Source organism: Coenobita brevimanus, chromosome 64 (assembly GCF_032717465.1).
Source record: "Coenobita brevimanus isolate Jiangsu-jjx chromosome 64, ASM3271746v2, whole genome shotgun sequence".
In the NCBI taxonomy this organism is placed as follows: domain Eukaryota; kingdom Metazoa; phylum Arthropoda; class Malacostraca; order Decapoda; family Coenobitidae; genus Coenobita; species Coenobita brevimanus.
Window position 1 is genome coordinate 24880782 of NC_137017.1, and position 21581 is coordinate 24902362.

At 42.1% G+C, this 21581-nt stretch overlaps 1 protein-coding gene across 1 annotated transcript in view; it reads left to right on the plus strand.

Moving 5' to 3' along the window:
* The window catches only part of LOC145404709 (uncharacterized), a 159137-nt gene extending 138290 nt beyond the window's left edge, over positions 1 to 20847 (plus strand). Inside the window, exons 5-6 of the mRNA XM_080276260.1 lie at positions 18703 to 18940; positions 20735 to 20847. Of these exons, the coding sequence (XP_080132386.1) occupies positions 18703 to 18940; positions 20735 to 20847 (351 nt within the window). The remainder of the gene's footprint in view (positions 1 to 18702; positions 18941 to 20734) is intronic.
* Positions 20848 to 21581: the final 734 nt, after the last annotated feature.

Below are 21581 nucleotides of genomic sequence, written 5' to 3' on the forward strand. Positions count from 1 at the left end.
GGTGAGTGGGGTGTGCCTGCTGAGGTAGATGAGAATGGGAGTGCGTTAGTGGACATTTGTGCTGGGAGGGGGTTGGTGATAGCCAATACCCTCTTCAGGCATAAAATGATCCACAGGTATACATGGCGAGTGATGAGAAGGGTGGGTGGTGAACTGAGTGAAAGGAAGGCAATGATTGATTATGTGTGTGTGGATGAAAGGATGCGAAGATGTATATTGGATGCAAGAGTTTATAGAGGTTGGGGGAGTGGACTTTCTGACCACTACTTGGTGGTGGCCAGAATTAAAGTTCAAGTAAGATGGAGGAATAGGAGAAGGGAAAGACGAGAGGAAGGAGTTGTTGCAAGGAGAGTGGAAAGGTTACAAGAGGATGAGAAAAAGGCAGAGTATAAGAGAGAAGTGGAGGAACGATTGGGCAAATATGAATTGGAGCAGATGGGGGACGTGGAAGGTGTGTGTAGAATATTTACAGAAGAAATGTGTGCAGCATGTGATGTGGTGTGTGGAAGGAAGAGAAGACGGAGGGGGGTGCAAGGAACAGCGTGGTGGACTGAAGAGGTGAAACGGGCTGTGGCACAAAAGAAGAAAGCATACAATGAATGGATGAGAAATAGGGGCGTGGAAGAAGTTGAGAGGTGGAAGAGAGAGTTATATGTAGAAAGAAAGAGAGAGGTGAAAAGATTAGTAAGAGAGAGTAAGAAGAGAGTGGATGAGGAATTTGGAAGGAATTTGAGTGTAAAGTGGAGGGACTGTAAGAAAATGTTCTGGAAAGAGGTGAAAAGAGTAAGACAGGGTGGAAGTGAAGTTAGCAGGGGAGTGAAAGATAAAAATGGTAGATTACTAGTGGAGAAGGGAGAAAAAGTGAGCAGATGGAGAGAACACTTTAAGGAATTGTTGAACGTGGAGGATGGAAGTAATGCGAGTATAAGTGGCTGGGGAATGGATGGGAGAAGGAGGGAGGTGAGAAGACAGGAAGAAATCAGTAGGATAGAAGTTGTGGAAGCAATAAAGAAAGTTAAATTGGGGAAAGCCCCAGGAATTGATGGAGTGTGTGGTGAAATGCTGAAGCATGGGGGAGAGATAGTAGTAGAATGGATGTGGAAGATGTGCAGATTGGCCTGGGAGGAAGGTAGAGTCCCGGAGGATTGGAAGTCAGGTATAATTATTCCCTTGTACAAAGGAAAAGGGGAAAAAGAAGTGTGTGGTAATCATAGGGGCATTTGTCTTCTTAGTATAATAGGAAAAGCGTATGGTAGGATACTTATTGACAGAGTTAGAGAAAGAACAGAGAAATTAGTTGGAGAAGAACAGGGAGGCTTTAGGAAGGGAAGAGGTTGTGTAGATCAGATATTCTTTCTCAGATCTTTAGTGGAAAAGTTTCTAGAGAAGGGAAAGAAGTTGCATGCGGCTTTCATGGATTTGGAGAAAGCATATGACAGGGTGGATAGACTAGGATTGTGGAAAGTGTTAAGAATATATGGAGTAGATGGGAAGTTGCTGAATGCTGTGAAGAGTATGTACGATGGTGCGAAGGCTGCAGTGCGTGTGGATGGTGAACTAAGTGAATTTTTCTATTTGAAAGTTGGGTTGAAACAGGGATGTGTCATGTCTCCATGGTTGTTCAATCTGTACATGGATGGGGTAATAAAAGAGGTACAAGGTAGGGTAGTGGATGTTGGAGTGGCCCTGGAGAGAGAGGATAGTGTTTGGAAACTCCCTGTACTGTTGTTTGCAGATGATACTGTGTTGTTGAGTGAAGACGAAGGGGAGCTGCAAGGCTTGGTGGATGAGTTTGAGAGAGTGTGTAAGAAACGGAATCTAAAGGTGAATGTAGGGAAGAGTAAAGTGATGGTCTTTGAGAGAGGTGAAGTCAGTGAATGTACAGCGAGGTTGGATGGTGAGGAATTGGAAAATGTGAGTACGTTTAAGTACTTGGGTAGTGTGATGAGTAAGGATGGAGGTTTGGAGGGTGAAGTGCTTGAAAGGGTACAGCAGGGAAGAAAGGTTGCTGGTTCTTTGAAAGCAGTGATAAGAAACAGGGAAGTGAGCATGGAAGTGAAAAAGTTACTACATGATAGTATTGTGATACCAACTCTAACGTACGGAAGTGAAGCTTGGACGTTGTTGGAAGGACACAAGTCAAGAGTGAGAGCAGTGGAAATGAGTTATTTAAGAGGAGCCTGTGGAGTCACATGGAGAGACAGGCTGACGAATGAGGATATAAAGGAGCGTTGTGGTGTTGATGTGGATGTGATAGGAAGCGTTATGAGGAACACACTGAGGTGGTTTGGCCATGTGGAGAGGATGGAGGGTGAAAGAGTGACGAAGAGAGTGTATGTGAGTGAGGTGGAGGGGGAAAGAGGGAGGGGGAGGCCGAGGATGAGATGGAGAGATGGGGTGGAGAGGTATATGAGAGAGGGGGGTGTGAGTTGGGAGCAGGGCAGTGAAATGGGGGGGGACAGGGCGACTTGGAGGCGATTTGTTTGTGGCCACCCCAAACGGGATTGAGGCGTCTGGCAATAGACAGATAGATGAAAACTATCTGAGATATCTTGTACACCAACAGACCAATAGACACGGTTGAATACATAACCTCTATCCAGCCTCGTCAGCACAGGTAACAAACAAAACCAATTAAGAACAGAGAAGAACGTAACAGTGATGGATTCTGTATTACTATTATATGTGTCCCCAGATGGTTTCATTCAGGCCTGGAGAGACAGTTTGAAAAAGAGTGTTTTGGTATGACCTTCATTAAGCTTTTCACTGTGAGGGAGGATGGGTAAGCTGAATAATATGATGTGGAGGTAGCTAGAGTATTTTTAAAAATATGCAATCATACTGAAAAAAGAAATACATACTTCTGAACATAGAACAAATGTAATGTCAGCAGCAGGCAAGAACAGACCCCACACAACAACAGACTAAAACAGACCCTAATCAAGAGACAGTATCAGGCCCTAAGGAAGAGAGGGTAAACAAAAATCATACATCAACAAAAAGACAACAGACAAAAAAAAAGAAAAATAAAGCCAAATAATTACAGCAGATATCACAAAACAGACGAGCATTACATCAGCTAAGAGCTTTCTTTGGAAATAAGAGATGTTATAAATGACATAATCTAAAGTGCAGACAACAATAATTCCTACTTCTCTTATAATTTGTATCTGCAACTTGAGACGATTTTATTCTGCGCATGTGATTTTTTAACTGCATCGGTAATGATAGGTGCACTTGTTATAGAACTGCCTGGAAACAGAAAGAATTAGAATTGATACGTCATGGTAGTGAAGGTGTATAGCAACAGAGAACAGACATCAAACACCAACAGACCCAAACAATAACAGACCATGACGAGGCGTAAACAGCAGCAGACACAAGGCACAATTGGCGAGTTGGTCTGCCGTCATCAGCAGAGCAACTTGTTTATGTGAGCAGCCGAGCGAGGGGAGACGTGCCTCGCCTGCCTCACCCTGCCTCACCCCACTGCCTCACCCTACTTCACTCTGCCTCACCCTTCCTCATTTTGGCTCACTGTACCTCATACAACCTCGCATTCTTTAAGTCTGCTTTCCTCACCCTGCCACACCCTGCCTTCCTATACCAACCCCCGCATTACTCTGTTTAATCCCCTCTCGCCTATCTTACCCTGCTGAATCTAACTATTGCCAGACGCCTCAATCCCGTTTGGGGTGGCCACAAACAAATCGCCTCCAAGTCGCCCTGTCCCCCGCCATTTCACTGCCCTGCTACCAGAGTAATGCGGGGGTTGGTATAGGAAGGCAGGGTGTGGCAGGGTGAGGAAAGCAGACTAAAAGAATGCAAGGTTGTATGAGGTACAGTGAGACAAAATGAGGAAGGGTGAGGCAGAGTGAAGTAGGGTGAGGCAGTGGAGTGAGGCAGGGTGAGGCAGGCGAGGCACGTCTCCCCTATCTTACCCTGCTGGATCTAACTCACCCTGACTCACTCTGGTTCACCCTGTATCACTCCTTGTCACTTTTTTTTTTTAGGATGAAAGAGCAAACAGTTAAAGTGTGAGATGCTGTAAAACTTGTCTCCTCGAAAGAAAGTTGAACAAAACAAAGACAAAATCAAGACCAGCATTTTGGGATGCCTGGACACGTGACGTTTGACCCTTTGACCCAGGGAGGCTGGAGGTGCTGGAGAGGGACGCCTTCGTGTGGTGGGACCGATATGACCCGGCAGTGAAGTTGCCTATTTATACCAACATCCCTAAATTTCCTCTCTGTCACCCGAAATGATGATGGTGGACTGCGGAAAAAACGGTGTCCTTTACCTGCAGTTCATAGAAATAGATGGAGGGTACATAGTAAATTCAGTTAGATGACAACTTCCTAACAAACGAGTTTAACTTTTAGGGCAGAAATGTTTTGTTTTGGATATTCCGGTTCTAGCTTTCCAGACCGATTTTCTAGGAATACTTTGAGGTGAGTTTATAAGTAAGGGGGAATCGATGAAAATGGCGATAGTGGCCTTTAGACGTTGTTGCTTAATTCACGGAGGTGTTATCGCTTGGGACACAGCTAGGGGAGAGAGAGAGAGAGAGAGAGAGAGAGAGAGAGAGAGAGAGAGAGAGAGTGTGTATGAGGATGGGTTCATTGAAAGGAGTAGGAGGAGAGGGGGCCCGAGAGTGAGGTGAATTGACAAGAGTATTTGAAGTTCTTTGACCATGTTGAAAAAAGAAAAAATAAGAGGATAACTAGGAAAAGAATGCAAAATAGAGAGGTTGGAGGAAGAAGAGGGAGACCTAGAGACAGGGTGCGAAGGCTGGGAGGGCAAGGGACTGGCAAGGAGAGTGTATGGGAGTGAAGCTGTCAGGGAGAAGAAGGATGGGAGAGGGAGAAGGAAATGGAGAGATTAGAGTATATAAAATGATTTAGCTCTTCACAGAATAGAGTGTGAGGGATTAACCGGGATGGTGTAAGAGAGAAGGTATTGGGAAGAGGAGGAGGAGGGGGGGAAGATCGAGAACGAGTGGGAGAGTAAGGCCCGTATTCTCGTCGGGTAAGGAGGCGCCCTAGCACCTCCTCCTTAGCGATTTGTATTCAGATATGGCTGGTTAATGTTCTCTTGCAAGTTATTTATGCAGAGTATAGAGATATTAGAATGACTTATGTAACACGAAGGAGGAGCGAAAAGTGTAATAGGCAAAATAAGTCGCTTAGGAAAAGATGTTAGGGAGCTTCCTTAACCGACGTGAATACGAGCCAAGGAGTTTAGGAAGTGACACACACACACACACACACACACACACACACACACACAAAGCGCTAATGTCATCAAACCAGTTCTGAATAAGTCAGTCCTAGAATGTATTCAATGTGGACGGTGGACCTTAGCGCCGAAGTGGTGATATGTGACTGAGAGTGGCATGCACGAGGATTGCTAGACCTCAGGCAACGGACCATGAAATCTATGCACAGACTTGAAAAATAAAAGCTACTGTAAATTCCAAACTAGATGAGAGCTGATCCATCACCGAAGTTGAGTAAGATTGTCGTGATAAAAATATATAGCCGGCAATAAAAAAACAATCATAATAAAGGAACTTATGGGGGACTACGATAATTACCACTTTACCTAACTTTACCTCTCTCTCTCTCTCTCTCTCTCTCTCTCTCTCTCTCTCTCTCTCTCTCTCAGGTACAGGGTCTATTTCTGAGACAACACAACTCGACAACAACACACGAGCTAAACTTGCCAGGCTTCTCCACTTATTGATCAGACATGGCGATAAAGAGAGAGAGAGAGAGAGAGAGAGAGAGAGAGAGAGAGAGACTGTTGGATTCTTTATGCCTTCGATTCTGGTGTGTAAATTTGATGACCCGTTCCCTGAAATCCAGCTGTCCTCCTACGTGCTGTACATCATCACAGGTCACCACTTGGACACCAATACCTTAATTTCATACCGTGTGCATAGTAAAGTTGTCTTATTCAGGACGGGTGGAATTAGAGGGACTGTTTTTACGACATCGGGGATATTAAACAAGGTCAGAAAGTTCATTTAACAGAATTCAAATTATTCATCTTTCACTGAACCAGTCTGGGATCAAACTCGCATCCTTTCAGACAGGTCATATCTCTGTCTACTTAAGTGTGTTAGTGAATAAGGGAGGGAAGGGATGAGTCTGACAGTTTGAGTGAGATGCGTGCGTGAGTGAGTCGGTAGAGCCCCAGTCCCACTGTGGCGATTTTGTTTAACGAACCACAAGGAAACAGTACGAAATTGGTGCAACGATTTAAGCCACGAATAATTTCGAAAAATGCCACCGTGATTGCCAGATCTGGTTGAGGAACGAATCAACAGGACAATATTTGCCAATCAGCTCGATTTGGCAACGAATGTACTAGAATAAACTCGACGCAGAAAGATTAAAGTGGACGTTGAAAGAACTAGAACGAGACAGCGTGGAGTGTGTGCCGAAGTTACACGAAGTAACATACAACGACGCTTTACGAAACGCAACGAAACAGGTACGCGGAGAAGGGAAGCACAGCTAACTAGAACGAATTGGAAAGAACTGTAACGTGTCAGAACGATGCAATACGATTTGTTCGGAGGGTATAATTACCGCTCATTTCCGTGGCGCTTAGCCAGTCCTTGAGAACATTTCCTTCGTGCCACATCTTCTTTTCTCTCTGCTTGGAGTTTCTTTGCCTCTTCCTCCAGTTTCTTCTTTCACAATGCCAAAAGGAGGATCTAAGGGAGGCCGCGGAGGTAAAGCTGTGAAGAAGGTTGCCAGGGATAAGATGACACCCACCCCTCCTCCAACCCCGACTCCTGCTACTCCATCTGGAAGTGAACTTGGTGATCCCAGTCATGAAGGCGGTGGTCCTGGGGAAGAGGAAGTGCTTTCTGACACACCCAAGTCTCCAGAGAAAGGAATCGAAATCTGTGATGACTTACCTGTCTTGAAGAAGAGAAGGAATAAGACTGATTCACTGAATCTGAGTGATGAACAGGAAGCGGACCCAGTGGAGTGGCTTCAGGCCCATCCAGAAATGTTTGATAAGGGCAACAAGAAATATAAAGAATCTGAACTGAAGAACAAGCACTGGGAGGAGAAATCAGCCGAGCTTGGTGTGGAGTCAGGGGAGCTGCTTCATGTAACTAACATGGAGGAGTTCGTGTGCTAGTTGGAGTCTCTGAAGGGGGATGAGGGTGACAAGCTACAGGAGGCACATTGACTTCAAGAACCACATAGTGATGAACCACAGTGGTGTGAGCTACTCTGAAAACTGACTCAGAGGAGAATCGGGCCCTTCTTATATACCCTTCGTACCCAAAATTGTCCTGGATCTACTTGCATCGTTATATACCGTTCTAGATCTTCCTGGTCGTTTTGCATTCTTTCTGTGATCTACTTGATTCCTTCTTCATGTTTCTGTTATCTACATGATTCCTTCTTCATCTATCTGTTATCTACTTGATTCCTTCTTCATCTCACACAGCCATTGTACCTCCTTGTACCTCGTTGCTTTGTCGCCTAACTCTTCGTTCTTAATCTTTTCTGCTCTCTGCGATTACCTGAGACAATCGTTCTTCCTCATAGCGCATCGAGTCATGTCGTCTTACCACCTTTCTGTGTCTTCTTTCCTCGCGGCAGAAACTAAACCAGAACCACAAAGGAAAGCGGCGATCTTAACAACAAAGCAGTAAGATTCACAAAGAGCTGCAAAGAACTGCAAAGCAGAAGAAGAACTACACGCTAATACACAACGACAATGGACGAATGTGGTTAAATCGTTGCGACGCAACGACAATATTGAACATTTCAAAACAGTCTTAGGGCCTCCGCGAATCGAGCCAATCTTCACGATGCGCAAGGAAAGTTTAACAGAAAAAGAAAGAATTAAAAAGAATCAGAACGTCCAAAGCTATTTTCTCCACAAATGCCAGATCGTTGTGGCTCGCTGAATAAATCGTTACGGAGGGACTGGGGCTGAACAGAGAAATGTATGTGTTCTAGTGAGCGAAGAAGAAGAATAACATAAAGAAGAAGAAGAAGAAAAAGGTGATGATGATGATGATGAAGATGATGCTGATGATGAAGTTGGATATGAGATCGTTTTTAGTTTATGGCTGTTAACAAGAGGGTCATCATGGAAGACGGCCAATTTTTGCAGAGCTCCAATCTTCCACAGAACACGAGCCACAACAGTTGATGTTACTTCCACGTCCCCAGCGATACAGCGGGTTGAATAGAGAAAAAGGGGAAATAGATTAGGCCGAACAAGCTGGCAGGCCCGATAACTGATCTAAGGTTTATCCAGGTGCGAGGTGGATGCGCTAACCAGTACGCAGGTGGATGGTGAGGTGTGTAAGGTGGCAGGTATTCAAGGACGTGTGGGGTGTCTTGGGTCTGTCTGGGTGAAGATCGTGTCCTTTGCATATCGATCTGATTCTCTGAGAAGCGAGTAGAGGTTTGTTAGTAACTCAAGTCCTGTGCTCTCTCTCTCTCTCTCTCTCTCCTAGCGTCGCTCTTCTGTCAAGTACCACTTCTCTTTCCTTCTCTTATCCTACTTCATCTCCCTTCCCCTTCTGAGCTCTTCTCTCCTTTCTTCTCCTCTCCTCTCCTCTCCTCTTTACGCGTCTCGTCTTCTCTCGTTTTATCTCTTTTCATATCATTACGCCCCGTTTCTCTCAATGATTTCGTTATGCTCTCATCGTTCAAATTCACATTCATACAATTGCCAGCTGGATATAGTAACCAAATGTAACCTTTCCTAACCCAACCCAGCCCTAACTTAACCTGTCCTAAACTATCCTAATTTAACCTTTCCTGGACAGCGTATATTGACCTGTTCTGACCAAAACTATTCCAACCCAAATAATACTAACCCAACCCAACCCAACCCACCTAATCTAATCTAACCCACTCCAGCACATCTTATCCTAATTCGACCTAACCCAGTGCAACCCTATCTAACCTAATCAGACCAAACATAATCCACTGTAACCTAACTAACTTAACCTTTGTGTTAGAAGTTGGTTGTGCTGATCAACGCTAATTTCCTATCGCAACCTCATCTAATTCGCCTATCCTAACGCTAACATAAGCACTGAAACACTGACTCCTTTTTGGTTGCCCTTTTTTTTACACCCGCTAACGCAAAGGGAGTAAGTATAATGTGTGTGTGTGTGTGTGTGTGTGTGTGTGTGTGTGTGTGTGTGTGTGTGTGTGTGTGTGTGTGTGTGTAAAATAACTAATTTTTCATCCGATTTTTAGAATAGCAGATCAAAGGTCAAGGCCAAACGGCAATGCCAATTTAATTTTTTTTTAAATCAAGACCAAAGTTTATGGAAGGGTTCAGGTTAAGACAATGATAAATTCTATTTTTAGAACTCAGTCAAAGGTCAAGGTCACTGGCCAGTCAAGTCAAGCATTTTTTTTTTTTTTTTTTAATCCAATGCTGGTGCAAGAGTTAAGGGTTAGACAGGAATGAAAGATCCATGATATCTTTCTTTTAAAGTCCAATGTTCCTCCCTTACACCGGTTATTGGCCGCGGCTGTTGCACTCGAGTTGTGTGTGTGTGTGTGTGTGTGTGTGTGTGTGTGTGAAGGGAGGGTGGAAATAATTGTCTTTCGACCACAGGCGCGGAGTGGATGTTGTCAAACATTTTAGTTTCATTTTTTTTTTCATTTTTTATCATTATTATTTTTTATTTTGATTAAGTGGTATTCTTGATGGAAGAAACAAAAAAAAAAAAAAAAATCGTATACATTACCATCTAGAAACCTAACCAACAAATCATTTTCCCACACTAAAAATTGAACAGACCAACAGTTAAACCTAAACAGAATCGAAATGGAACTTCAGTACAGGGATTAAAGTACCTCGACTAACAGAACACCGTCGACTGCAAATGAGCAACAGCTCTCCCCACTACACACACTCACCACCTGCTGACTGTCAGGTGAGGCACGTGTGGTAATACAGGGGACATCAGTATATGAAAGAGAACATTAGGAAGCAGGAACATCCGTATACGTCAGTTGTCGACCCTACTTAAGAATCAAATGTAAATGGAGGTAACTTGAAAATAAGGATAAAAATATGAATTGCTATGACCAACAGGGCACGTCGAATGAAAGTGCCCAGAACTTCTTTACTACACACGTACACTCGTCACCTTTGGATTGTCAGGTGAGGCACTTCTTTTTAAAATATCGTGGACATAGGTATACAGGGTATAAATAACAGAGGGATGTAATCAGAAACTATTTCATTGATATTATCGGCGTACCCTAATTAATTATTGCAAAATAAACAAATCTTCAGAAATGAAAACTATCACCAGACATAGTAAGAGAGTCACAACACCCTGACAGTCCATTCTCACTCAAGATAGCTTGGTTGTCATAGAAACGCATCTGAATATATATAGACATTACTGAACACCTCAGGGTTTACTGCTTTCTCATTCTTTAATACCTGCATCTGAATGAAAAATGGCGTGAAAATGCCTGAAGCTTATGTGAGAGTGTATAAAGTGTTTCATCGCTGTATAAACAGTGTTGTGGCACCATAAAGACACCACCTCGAGTGTAAATGAGTTTACATTATTTTGCAGTTTAATAATCATCACCATTAACACCTTCATAACGAGGACGCCTTCTGTATAACATTAATATTCTTTATAGATGAAATTACTCATCTTTGAATTAACTTTGAACTGTCGAAAATATATAGCCCACATTATCCCTGACACTATGATGGGTCATCGGATGGTAGTAAGTCTAATAGTTAGTTAGTTGGTTAATTAGACAGACAAATAAATAGACAGATGTCATGAACATTCAGAGGGACCAGCACTCGCGCCCAACAATCAGAGCCTCACTTTTTGGCGTTTCCCTGTGTTTCTGACCATAAACAGATTATTCTCAAAATCGAATCACTTCATCCTTGCTTGATCCACAACATTTCTACCGAGCTTGGTTTTAAACTTGTTTGAGTTGACCTTCCTTTCTGACCAAGACCTTTGACCTAGTGTTCTCAAAATCGAATTACTTCATTCTTCCCGGACCCTCGGCCTTTCCATTAAGTTGGTCCAAAATAATGTCAAACTTGTTCTAGTTCTTCTGTTCACACACACACACACACACACACACACACACACACACACACACACACACACACACACACACACACACACACACACACACACACACACACACACACGAGCGCGTTGGCATTGCCAAATAAAAGAGGAAAAGTACACAATACACCCAAACCTTCCCTGGATAAGCAGACCCATCGACCGCTGGTAATCAAGTGCTCCTATGGACTTATGGAGTCGTCCCACATGTTCTCTACACCGATGATGCTGTGTCTGGGACTCAGTGAGGCATGTGCTGTGCTGTGTCTCATTATTTATGTTGTTCTGTGTGGTCTGTGATTCCACCCACACCAACCCGGATCTGAGCTGGTAATTGCAGCGGGCTGGGTGATGTCCTGATCTAATCCTAGCCAGGTAAACTCGGTCATCTGTCTTTCAACATACCTCTGATGGGTTGGGGTCATGAGAGGGCGGCCTGTTGTATAGTGCTCTGATCAAAGTGTTGTGTTGCCTTGCGCATGAAATGAATATGTAGTTGTTTCCTGATTACTAGTGTTGATCTGTCTGGCGGTGGGATGTTGTTGAAGAGAGTCCAGTGCTGCTGATGAGGTGATTGTTTTACGTGTCTAGTTGTGCTCTGTAGCTCTGAAAAATGAACGGGAGTGTTGTGTGTTAGTGCAGCCTGCCGCATAGACTTGTGTGCCTCTCACATCAAGATATTCTCTAGCAGCGAGGCTTTGGTTTCACAGTATATAAGAGCTATGAGGGTGGTATAAGTAGTCAGTCGCACAAAACAGAGGAAGCACACACCTGAGAACTGTCGCCATTACCCCCATCATCACCATCATCATAATACTGTAATTCCAGGTCAAATACCCAATATAAATAAGGAGTTACGTCGCATCCAGAAACAATGAGGAAAAAGAAAGTGGGTGAACTATCATCGTCATCATCATCATCATCATCACCGTTTTCCCATTCGTATTACCCACGTGAATGATGGGATGAAGCAGGATTCATAAAGAGAGAGAGAGACAAAGCACAAAGAGAACTATCCTCCTTCTCCTTCTTATCATCATCATCATCATCATCATCATCATCATCACCGGCCCAGTCTGTTTCCCGCCAAAATAATGAGGTGAGGTTAGATACTCAAACAAAAAGGGGGAAAGAAAAAGAAATATGAGAACTCCCAACATTATGCCAATTAAAAAAAAAATATCCATGCAGTCTTTCACCTCATTCAACCTCTCAGAAATCCTAGCTTCATCATGTAGGAAAAATCATCGCCACTGTATTTTCATCTATTTTTTTCCTGATACCAAAGGAAGTGAATCAATTTTCTTTATGCGTTTTTAAGTGCTGTTTTTCATGAGTTATTGATTTGTATTTGAGTTCATGGAAAGTAATAGTGCTGTTAACTCTGGTATGTGTGTGTGTGTGTGTGTGTGTGTGTGTGTGTGTGTGTGAGAGAGAGAGAGAGAGAGAGAGAGAAAAGGGTAATAAAAACTCGGGGTAATTTAACATTTTCATATACTCCAAGGTCTCTCTCTCTCTCTCTCTCTCCATTCACTTTCGATCTCCCTGTTCCTTCTTCTTCCAGCCTCTTTCCGGTTCCTTTCCCAGTCTCTCCTTTTCCTTTTACTCTTCCTTTTCACCTTCCCTCCTCCCCTTCCCCTGCCTCTTCCTGCTACATTCCCTTCTCTCTCTTCTTCCCTCCCTCCCTTCCTTTTGCGCGAGGGTAGGGGGTGGGAGAGGAACACAATAAATATACAACAGTACAGAGGCAAGGGGGTGACTAAAAGCGTTTGCATTGCTGGTGGGTTGAAATCAGGTTACTGGCCATTCCACTCGCAGGAGAGAGAGAGAGAGAGAGAGAGAGAGAGAGAGAGAGAGAGAGAGAGAGAGAGAGAGAGAGAGAGAGATTACTTTTAACAGCTTTATTATATTACTCAAAACAATTCTCTTAGCTGACGCCGAATCCACTTATCAAGTTGGCTTTTTCGTCATTTTATTTCTTTATTCTTTTAGACAGTTTCATAACTTAAGAACTCCCTCATAAACTGAAGGAGCTAATGAAAACTAAATTTAACCATTAATTTTTAAAAGTCCTCCTAAATTGCATATAATTACCTGGAGCCAGCAAGAACGAAATACATAAGACGAGTTTACATTGCTGAGGTGGATGGTTTCAGTACCATCTCTTGTTTACATTTTATTCTTTCTCCTGCCAGACGATTTATTTCCTAGACTCTGAGCTTTCGGAATTAGAGGGGTTAGCTGCAGCCTTCATCAACCCTTTCACTCTAAGATATCAATGAAGAAAGGCAAGCTGGAAAGGGAAAAGAAAACTGAAGATGGTTACACAGAAAGAGAAGGTACAGTCGCCAAACTTTCCACCTGGGCCACCTAGCCGCGAGAGGTGGGTAACGGGTGCTGGCAACAGTGTATTTGTTTGTTCGTTTGTACATGCTCGACGAAAGTTCGGATCATCAACTCTCGTCGTCCGTAGTGAACCTCAGTCAGAGTTCATCCCAATATTCGGTCGACAATTTTTAGCCGGAAGAATTTCAAAGGAACTTCTTTCAAAGTATCGGATAATGCGAGTATTGAAAACAGTAAGTAAAATAATCTAAAAAAATCGCATCTTTACATATATTACATATTTATAAACGTATTCATTTACATTATTATATGATAAACCCATGGCTCATCACTTAATCATTACGTGGATCACTGTGCTTGCAATGCAAACACGGCTATTGTTTTAACAGTTGATATATATTAAATATGTGAAACAGTACTGTGGATGACGTGGTAATTAACGCTTCCGCCAGCCGATCCGTGTGACGTGGTTCCACCCCAGTTAGAAGAGATGGGTTTCTCCTATTAAATACCAGGCCCTTATCTTATGACCTAGTCTTAGTAGCAGGCAGTCAGCAACCAAAATCACATATCCTCGCACCCCGGGCCTCGGTGACGGGCGCTAAAGTGCCTAGGGTCATGGGATTAAAAAAAAAAAAAAAAAAGTGTTCCAGCCTGTAATGATAATTTTATGTTCCTTATGTTGCATTTACCAATCACATAAGTAAGATGACAGGCAATGGTGATATAAATGTCCCAGCTATTCATGAATCAGTAGCAATTGTGCTTCAAATGACTGGAAGCTTTTGCATACTGTGATGTAACGGTGGAGTCTTCATCTTGCTATAATGTGAGATAATGTTGTTTGGTGAAGACTCGACGAGCGTGTAAATGTGTGACCTCACACAAAAGCGTCACTGCTCACAATCAATTTTCCGTGTAATGTGTAATTCAGTCATGTGAAATGACTATAAAGGTGTGCTGTTATGACCATAGGCATATGAAATATGATACGGTAAGTCATTTCATAGCTGATATAATAGCCACGTTCCGCAGCAGTATAAATAAACTCTTTGCCTGTTGAGGTGACGCTGTTTTAACATACCTCTTCGTGGTGCACCACAGAACACTAAAAACATCTACCTAAAGTACTACCAACGAGGAAGTAAGCAACCGTTAACAGTATCTGAACATCATTCTAACGTATACTGGTCAGTGTCATTCATGATGTGAATATGGAAGGTCTTACTTGTAGCTTGACATAGATGTTAGGTAACTGCATTCCTCATCAACCTATACTGATAGTGGTATCAAGTCATAACCCTGTGAAATGGAATTACTGATATAAGGAGAGAGTGAGAGAGAGAGAGGCTTGGAGCGATTCCAGTATATAGTGCATTAACATGTTATGGTAACAATGTAAAAACAACATAGAAAATAAAATGTTTAGTGTTGTTAAGAATGCAATATTTAGTAGAATGCTAATGGATCTCAAAGACTAGTTCGGCAATTATTATCACTGGCGGTATGAATAACGTAACCCCCCTCCCCCAGTCCGGCGCCTGCCCTGGCCTTCACTATGCCAAGCTCCCCCCTTAAGCAGCTCTCTCACCAGCTCGACCAGTTGCAGGAAACCGGTCGCATGGAATTGTTGCGTGCCATAGGTTGCACGGACCAAGGCCAAATAAGTATAGTATAATATATATTATTGTATTATATATAAGAGTATATATCTATATCATATTATATATATTACCTTATATAATTAATAATCATATTTATTTGGCCTTGGTCAGCGCGACCTATGGCACACAGTTTTCCGTGCGACCAGTTTCATGCAACTGGCTGAGCCGATGGGAGAGCCGCCTTACTCCTGAGACATTTTTTTCTCCACCCAACAACGTACCCAGCCATCTATGGGATGAACTCTGACTCTGACTGAGGTTCACTACAGACGAAGAGAGTTGATGATCCGAACTTTCGTCGAGCATGTACGCAAGAACAAACAGATACACTGTTGCCAGCACCCGTTACCCACCTCTCGCGGCTGGGTGGCCCAGGTGGAAAGTTTGGCGACTGTACCTGAAAGGAAACGAGAGAGGGAGGGAAGAGAAAGGGAAAGGAAAAAGGAGGAGGAGATGGGGAGACGAGGAAGGAGGGAGAGAAAACGAAAGATGTAAACCTAAAGAGGAAGTGGAGGGAGAGAATGACTGGAGAGGAGAAACAGAAAAGAATGAGAGATTGAGCAGAGAGAAAAGGGTGTGTACTGAGGAAGAAGGGTTGAATGGGAAAGTAAGGAAGAGAGAACAAAATAACGAGAGAGAGAGAGAGAGAGAGAGAGAGAGAGAGAGAGAGAGAGAGAGAGAGAGAGAGAGAGAGAGAGACGATGACAGAAGTATTTAAGGGGAAAAGAAGAGAAAAGAAAGGAAAAGAAAGAGAGGGGGGGAAGAGGGAAGGGCTGAGGAGGAGAGAAGGAGAGAAAAGAGAGAGAGTTACGTCAAGCCGCAGAGTTCAGTTCGCCACCAGCCAAACATTCAGTCAAACTCTTAGGAAAACTGTGGCATTTTTTCTTTTTCCTTTTGGCTTTTGTGTACCATGCGTGGGGTGAGGGTGAGGTTGAAAGACTGGAATTGCGGAGACGGTGCGGTATTGTGCTTCCGTGAGGAGAGAGAGAGAGAGAGAGAGAGAGATGATGCACAGCTGCCTACTTCTTCCTTCATATTTATCATCCTTTTTTTGTCTGCCCTCCTCTCTTCCTGATTCTTCCCATCCTTCCTGTCATTTTTTATTACTCTTCTTTCCACTTCAGGTGGCTCTACACTAACAGGCTTAATGGTTTCCTGTAACCCAGTAAGCCATTGACAACTTTGGGTGATTACCGATAAAAGAAAAGTAAAAGGGTGATTTGGAGCCTACTATGGTGCCTCTGTTAACTGGAAGGAGTCGCAAATGCGGCATCCAACCAGGAACCAAACCTCTACATTCTTCCCTGCTCCTCGCTATGGTAATGCGCTGTCTCCATGAAGGGAACGTCAATTCACTGAATGAGACGGCCCTGCAGGGGTAGTTACTTGCCTGCGGTCTATAGGTCTGCTCGGCCAGACGGACCGGGGATACTCAACAACAGCAAAGATTTTCCAGATGAAACTGAACGAAACAGCCAAAATCAAGCACCGTTCATTTGAGCTGTTTGGACACGCTTAGAGCACAAGACTAAAACATTTAAATATTTACTCTCTAATAACAAAAGAACAGGAGGGAGAGAGAGAGAGAGAGAGAGAGAGAGAGAGAGAGAGAGAGAGAGAGAGAGAGAGAGAGAGAGAGAGAGAGATCTATAAAACGGTTTCCCGTGTTCCTGATAAAAAAGAGAAAAGAGGAAAGTTGAAAGTGAGAGAGAGGAGAGAAGACATGGTTGTAAAATGAAAACTGCAGGATGTGTACAGGAAAAAATGTTTTAAAGGAGAGAGAGAGAGAGAGAGAGAGAGAGAGAGAGAGAGAGAGAGAGAGAGAGAGAGTTACAAAAGCACACTGACCACACAGATCTTTCGGTCCCGTCGAGGTGGTTCTGCCTGTACACTAAATGTACACTTAACATATGTCACAAGAGTACAAGAAAATGATGGGGCAGCAAAAGGCTCTCTCCCTCACCCATTAGGCCCTATGGCAATACGCCGTACAGGAAAAAAAGTAGATTCAGCACATTGCACAACTGAAAAACCTAGAGGGAATTTAACTGGACAGGTAGAAAGTAGTTGTATTATTCAGTAGCTACCAGTATAGACTTTTTCCATGCAGTGTCTGTCTATCAGTCTATCTATCTGTCCATCCCTATTTATCTATCTGTATAACTGTCTACATCTATATCCATCTATCAGTCTGTCTATCTGTCTGTACAGTATATCTATCTGTCAATATCTATATCCATCAATCAATATATCGAACTGTTTATATCTATATTCATCTATCTATCTACCTGTCAATCGAGAGATAAATAGATTGATAGATAAATAAATATAAATGGATAGCTAGATAGATTCTTGTATATATATATTTTGTTCTCTAAGTCGGACCCTCCGAGTATGACTTCGTGTACCAAGGAATACTTAATGCTGTCGAATACAAATATAACCAATCCTCCAGCCTCCGGGAACCACAGGTACACAAAACCCAAACTGATCTCTCACATTCTTACAAATCTGGTAGCGCAACGTATATATATATATATATATATATATATATATATATATATATATATATATATTTTTCACAACAGATTCCAGTTACTCCTGGGAAGTATTTTTAGCTGGTTTTGGCACTTGACTTAGCTTCCACTCCAAAGAAAACGTCATTTGTATCGCGGCTAACCTTAGTATGGGGATTCTGTAAGGGGAAGTATGGCATCATTTTAATATATATATATATATATATATATACTATGGCATCATTTTAATATATATATATATATATATATATATATATATATATATATATATATATATATATATATATATATATATATATATATATATTATATATATATGCATGTATGTATGCATGTATAAGCAAGGATCAATGGCCCAATTGTAGAAGGCGAAACGTAGAGTAAATCCTGGGTCGTATCTCTCTGCTTATGGTGTTGTACTTCATGAACAACCAAAACAACAATTATTACAATCACCAATGAGCATTCCCCACTGATACCTCTGACGAGCTACAAGTACAGTAACATATGCAGGTGGAGTGTGGGATTTGTACTGTCGATTCCACATACGTCTGACCCCAACCAACATTTCAGGACCAAAAATGTTAAAAGAGAAAGATCTAAAAATGTAACAACTCAACGTTGCGAGATAGGTATATACAAGTAGGCTTGGAAGTGAGAAAGTTAACCTGTTCTCTCTCTCTCTCTCTCTCTCTCTCTCGATTTGCTTTTCCATCTCCTCAGAAGTCATCGGTTAACCTAGCTGGCCTAACCTGAAGGAAGAGTGATAACAGGAAAATGGAGACTTTAAATCCCATGATTGTTATAACTAATGCTATTTCTCACCACTTAAGGACATTTAGGTAGATTTTATGCCAGTGAACCAAAATTATGCTAAATTTTCTCCTCAGGCGCTGGGACAAAATCTAGCGTACCTGGCCAGATGAGAGGGTGAGAACAGAGAGGTACGAAATTTAATTCTGTCTCATTTTACTCCATTTAATAACGTATATAAATATGCCATTTTATTGTTTTTATTTTTCTCTTTCAGGCGCCATCGGAGTACTTAGTGGATCTTGCCAGCAGTCGGAGCGAGAACGGTGACATCCAGACCCGGCGTGGTCTGCAGTTCACTGTGGGTCAGGAACACTTCCGTCAGGGCCAGATGAACCTGCGCTGCTCTGCCCGCATCTCCAGCATGTACCACAAGACCATGCAGCACAGCATTGACGGACACCCATCCTACACAGCACCAGTCATGGAGTCCAGGGATTACTCAGCAAGGGCAGGTTAGCAAGGACATACACAGCACCAGTCATGAAGTCCAGGGATTACTCAGCAAGGGCAGGTTAGCAAGGACATACACAGCACCAGTCATGGAGTCCAGGATTACTCAGCAAGGGCAGGTTAGCAAGGACATACACAGCACCAGTCATGGAGTCCAGGGATTATATACTCAGCAAGGGCAGGTTAGGAAGGACATACGCAGCACCAGTCATGGAGTCCAGGGATTACTCAGCAAGGGCAATAAAATTATTTTTTGAATAAACAGTATTAGTCAATAAGTAGCTGTGATACAGAGGATTTTATGCTGAAAATTATAGTTTTCAGGACAACCCATTCAACGATAACAACAAGTGTTGTTTCATCACGTGATACCACATGAAATGTGACGTGGCATTGCCATTATAATAAAAGAATTAACAAGATTCTTAATACCACTTAACTGGCCAACAAATAGCCGAGTTGCAGTGAATTTAGCGTTAAAAAAAAAAGTTTTCAAAACGATTCACTGAATGATGACAGTGCAATTTGCCTTACATCACCTGATCAAATTCTCCAAGACGCATGGAATTTGAATGAAAACACTGCTATAGGCGAATGTAGGGGAAAAAAATGAGTGATTATGAGCCTTCCAGTAAACAAATCATGTACCATTCCACACACTTTTCTGGAAAATACCATAAATTGCAGATATAGGAAATGAAGACTTTGAGACATGCAATTTGTCTCATGAGTAGAGTTTTACTGGTAATAAAAATTATCTCACCACCGTAGAGCATTAGAGTATCTGGTTCAAAATGGATTTCTACGATTTTTTTTTAGCCTTTACTCATCGCTGCCTTGAACCTTCTCACGCAAGACCAGTGCATATTATAAATGGTATAACAACCTATTTATTAGCAAAAGTAGTTTTTATTTTGCATCAGAAACAATCTTTAACAAACATATGGGGCGTCCATTAGTACAAGAGCATATCAGTCTTGAACAACCAGACACTTCATATAACACAGAAGTGAAAGAAATACAATTTCTATTTTCGATCTATTTTCCCGTGTTCAATTTCCCTTTTGGTAAGAGCTAAGTTGTGGTCTTTGAGAGAAATGAAGTAACAGATTGTACAGCAAGACTGGAAGGCGAGGAAACGGAGAATATTAGTGCAGTCACGACCTTAGGTAGTGTTAGATAATTTGATGAGTAAGGATGGAAGTTTAGAGCAGGAAGGGCTTGAAAGGGTACAGCAGGGAAGAAAAGTTGCTGGTTCAGTGGAAGGAGTGATTATGAATAGGGATGTAAGCATGAAAGTAAATGAAAAAATACCAACTATTTTCATAGTGTAGCAACCTGAATTTATACCTTGATGATTAGCTGTTCAGTTCCTAGGAGATGTAAGTGAGAATAAGAATGCTTGCTTTGGCCAGACATGCGTATCAATGGATACACTCCTAATTCATTAAACAAGTCCCGAATAACACAGCCAATAGTTCACTTTAACTGAACCAAACACTCGTCCTTTTGAAGCTTATTTCAGAGACCCGAGTGGCATAAAAAGACAATGCTGCAGCTCTACATCCTTCCCGTAGCAATTGTTCGTGACCAGCACCATATTCTAGTGTTAATCTGTTGTCACAGCTCGTATTCAAGATCGAAAGATGGCAATTTTAGGCCAATTTAAAATGAAAGGAGTATAGTATGTACTTTCTATGGACAATGGATATCAATGCCAACGAGATGACATGTGATAGCGAAGCACACTCTCTACAGGAACGTATCTGATCTCTCCTCTCTCTGCTCTTTTCCAGGCAGCAACAGCACCATCAGACACCACACTGGATGGCTGAGGGAGGTGACTTCAGTGTTGCTTCTGGTCACCTTCAGAATGTTGACTTCGTTCCTCCTCACCCACACCAGCTGACTTTACTCTTAAGCAGACTTCAACGATGTTTGACATAGCCCTTTCCCTCTTGAGTCGTAGAGAGAGTTAGATGTAGAGCACGCTTTTGAGAAAAAAAAAAAAATGGTAAAGAATATATATATGTGTGTGTGTCTGTTGTTATTTTTGCTGATTCTTGGCTTTGCAGTGAAGAATTCATAAAAAAAAGAAAAAATAAATAATGTTATCTTTACTTTTTGGAAAGAAAGAAAATGGCAATAGTAGGACGGTTTCCGAAGATTCTTGAAATGGAAAGACGCTAACTAAATGTTGGAACTTTTGGAGGCGATTTTTGAAGCGAAATAAGAAGATTTATAGAAAAAAGTGATGAAAAAAATTGTGATTCTTGCACTTAAAGAAACGCAAAACTGTTTGAACTATATTCGAAGGGTACTGTTTTAAAGACAAACTTTTCAAGGTTATTGATTTTAAGACAAGATAGAAAACAAGAAAATTAATATGTGTGTGCCACTAAAATGAAATAGGACAAAGCACACCGAAAGGAAGATGATTTGTTTTTATTATGGGGAGGATTAGTTATGAAAGAGAAGGATAATAATGCTAGTATTGTTATGACTGCTTTCTGGAACTGATTTTAAGATTATCGCGAGGCAGAATATTGGCCTGAGTTTCTGTTTTGAATTCAGTGGCACACATATTCGTATTTCAAACTGAAGACTCGGACGCACATAAGTTTTAAAGCTGTGGAGAATATA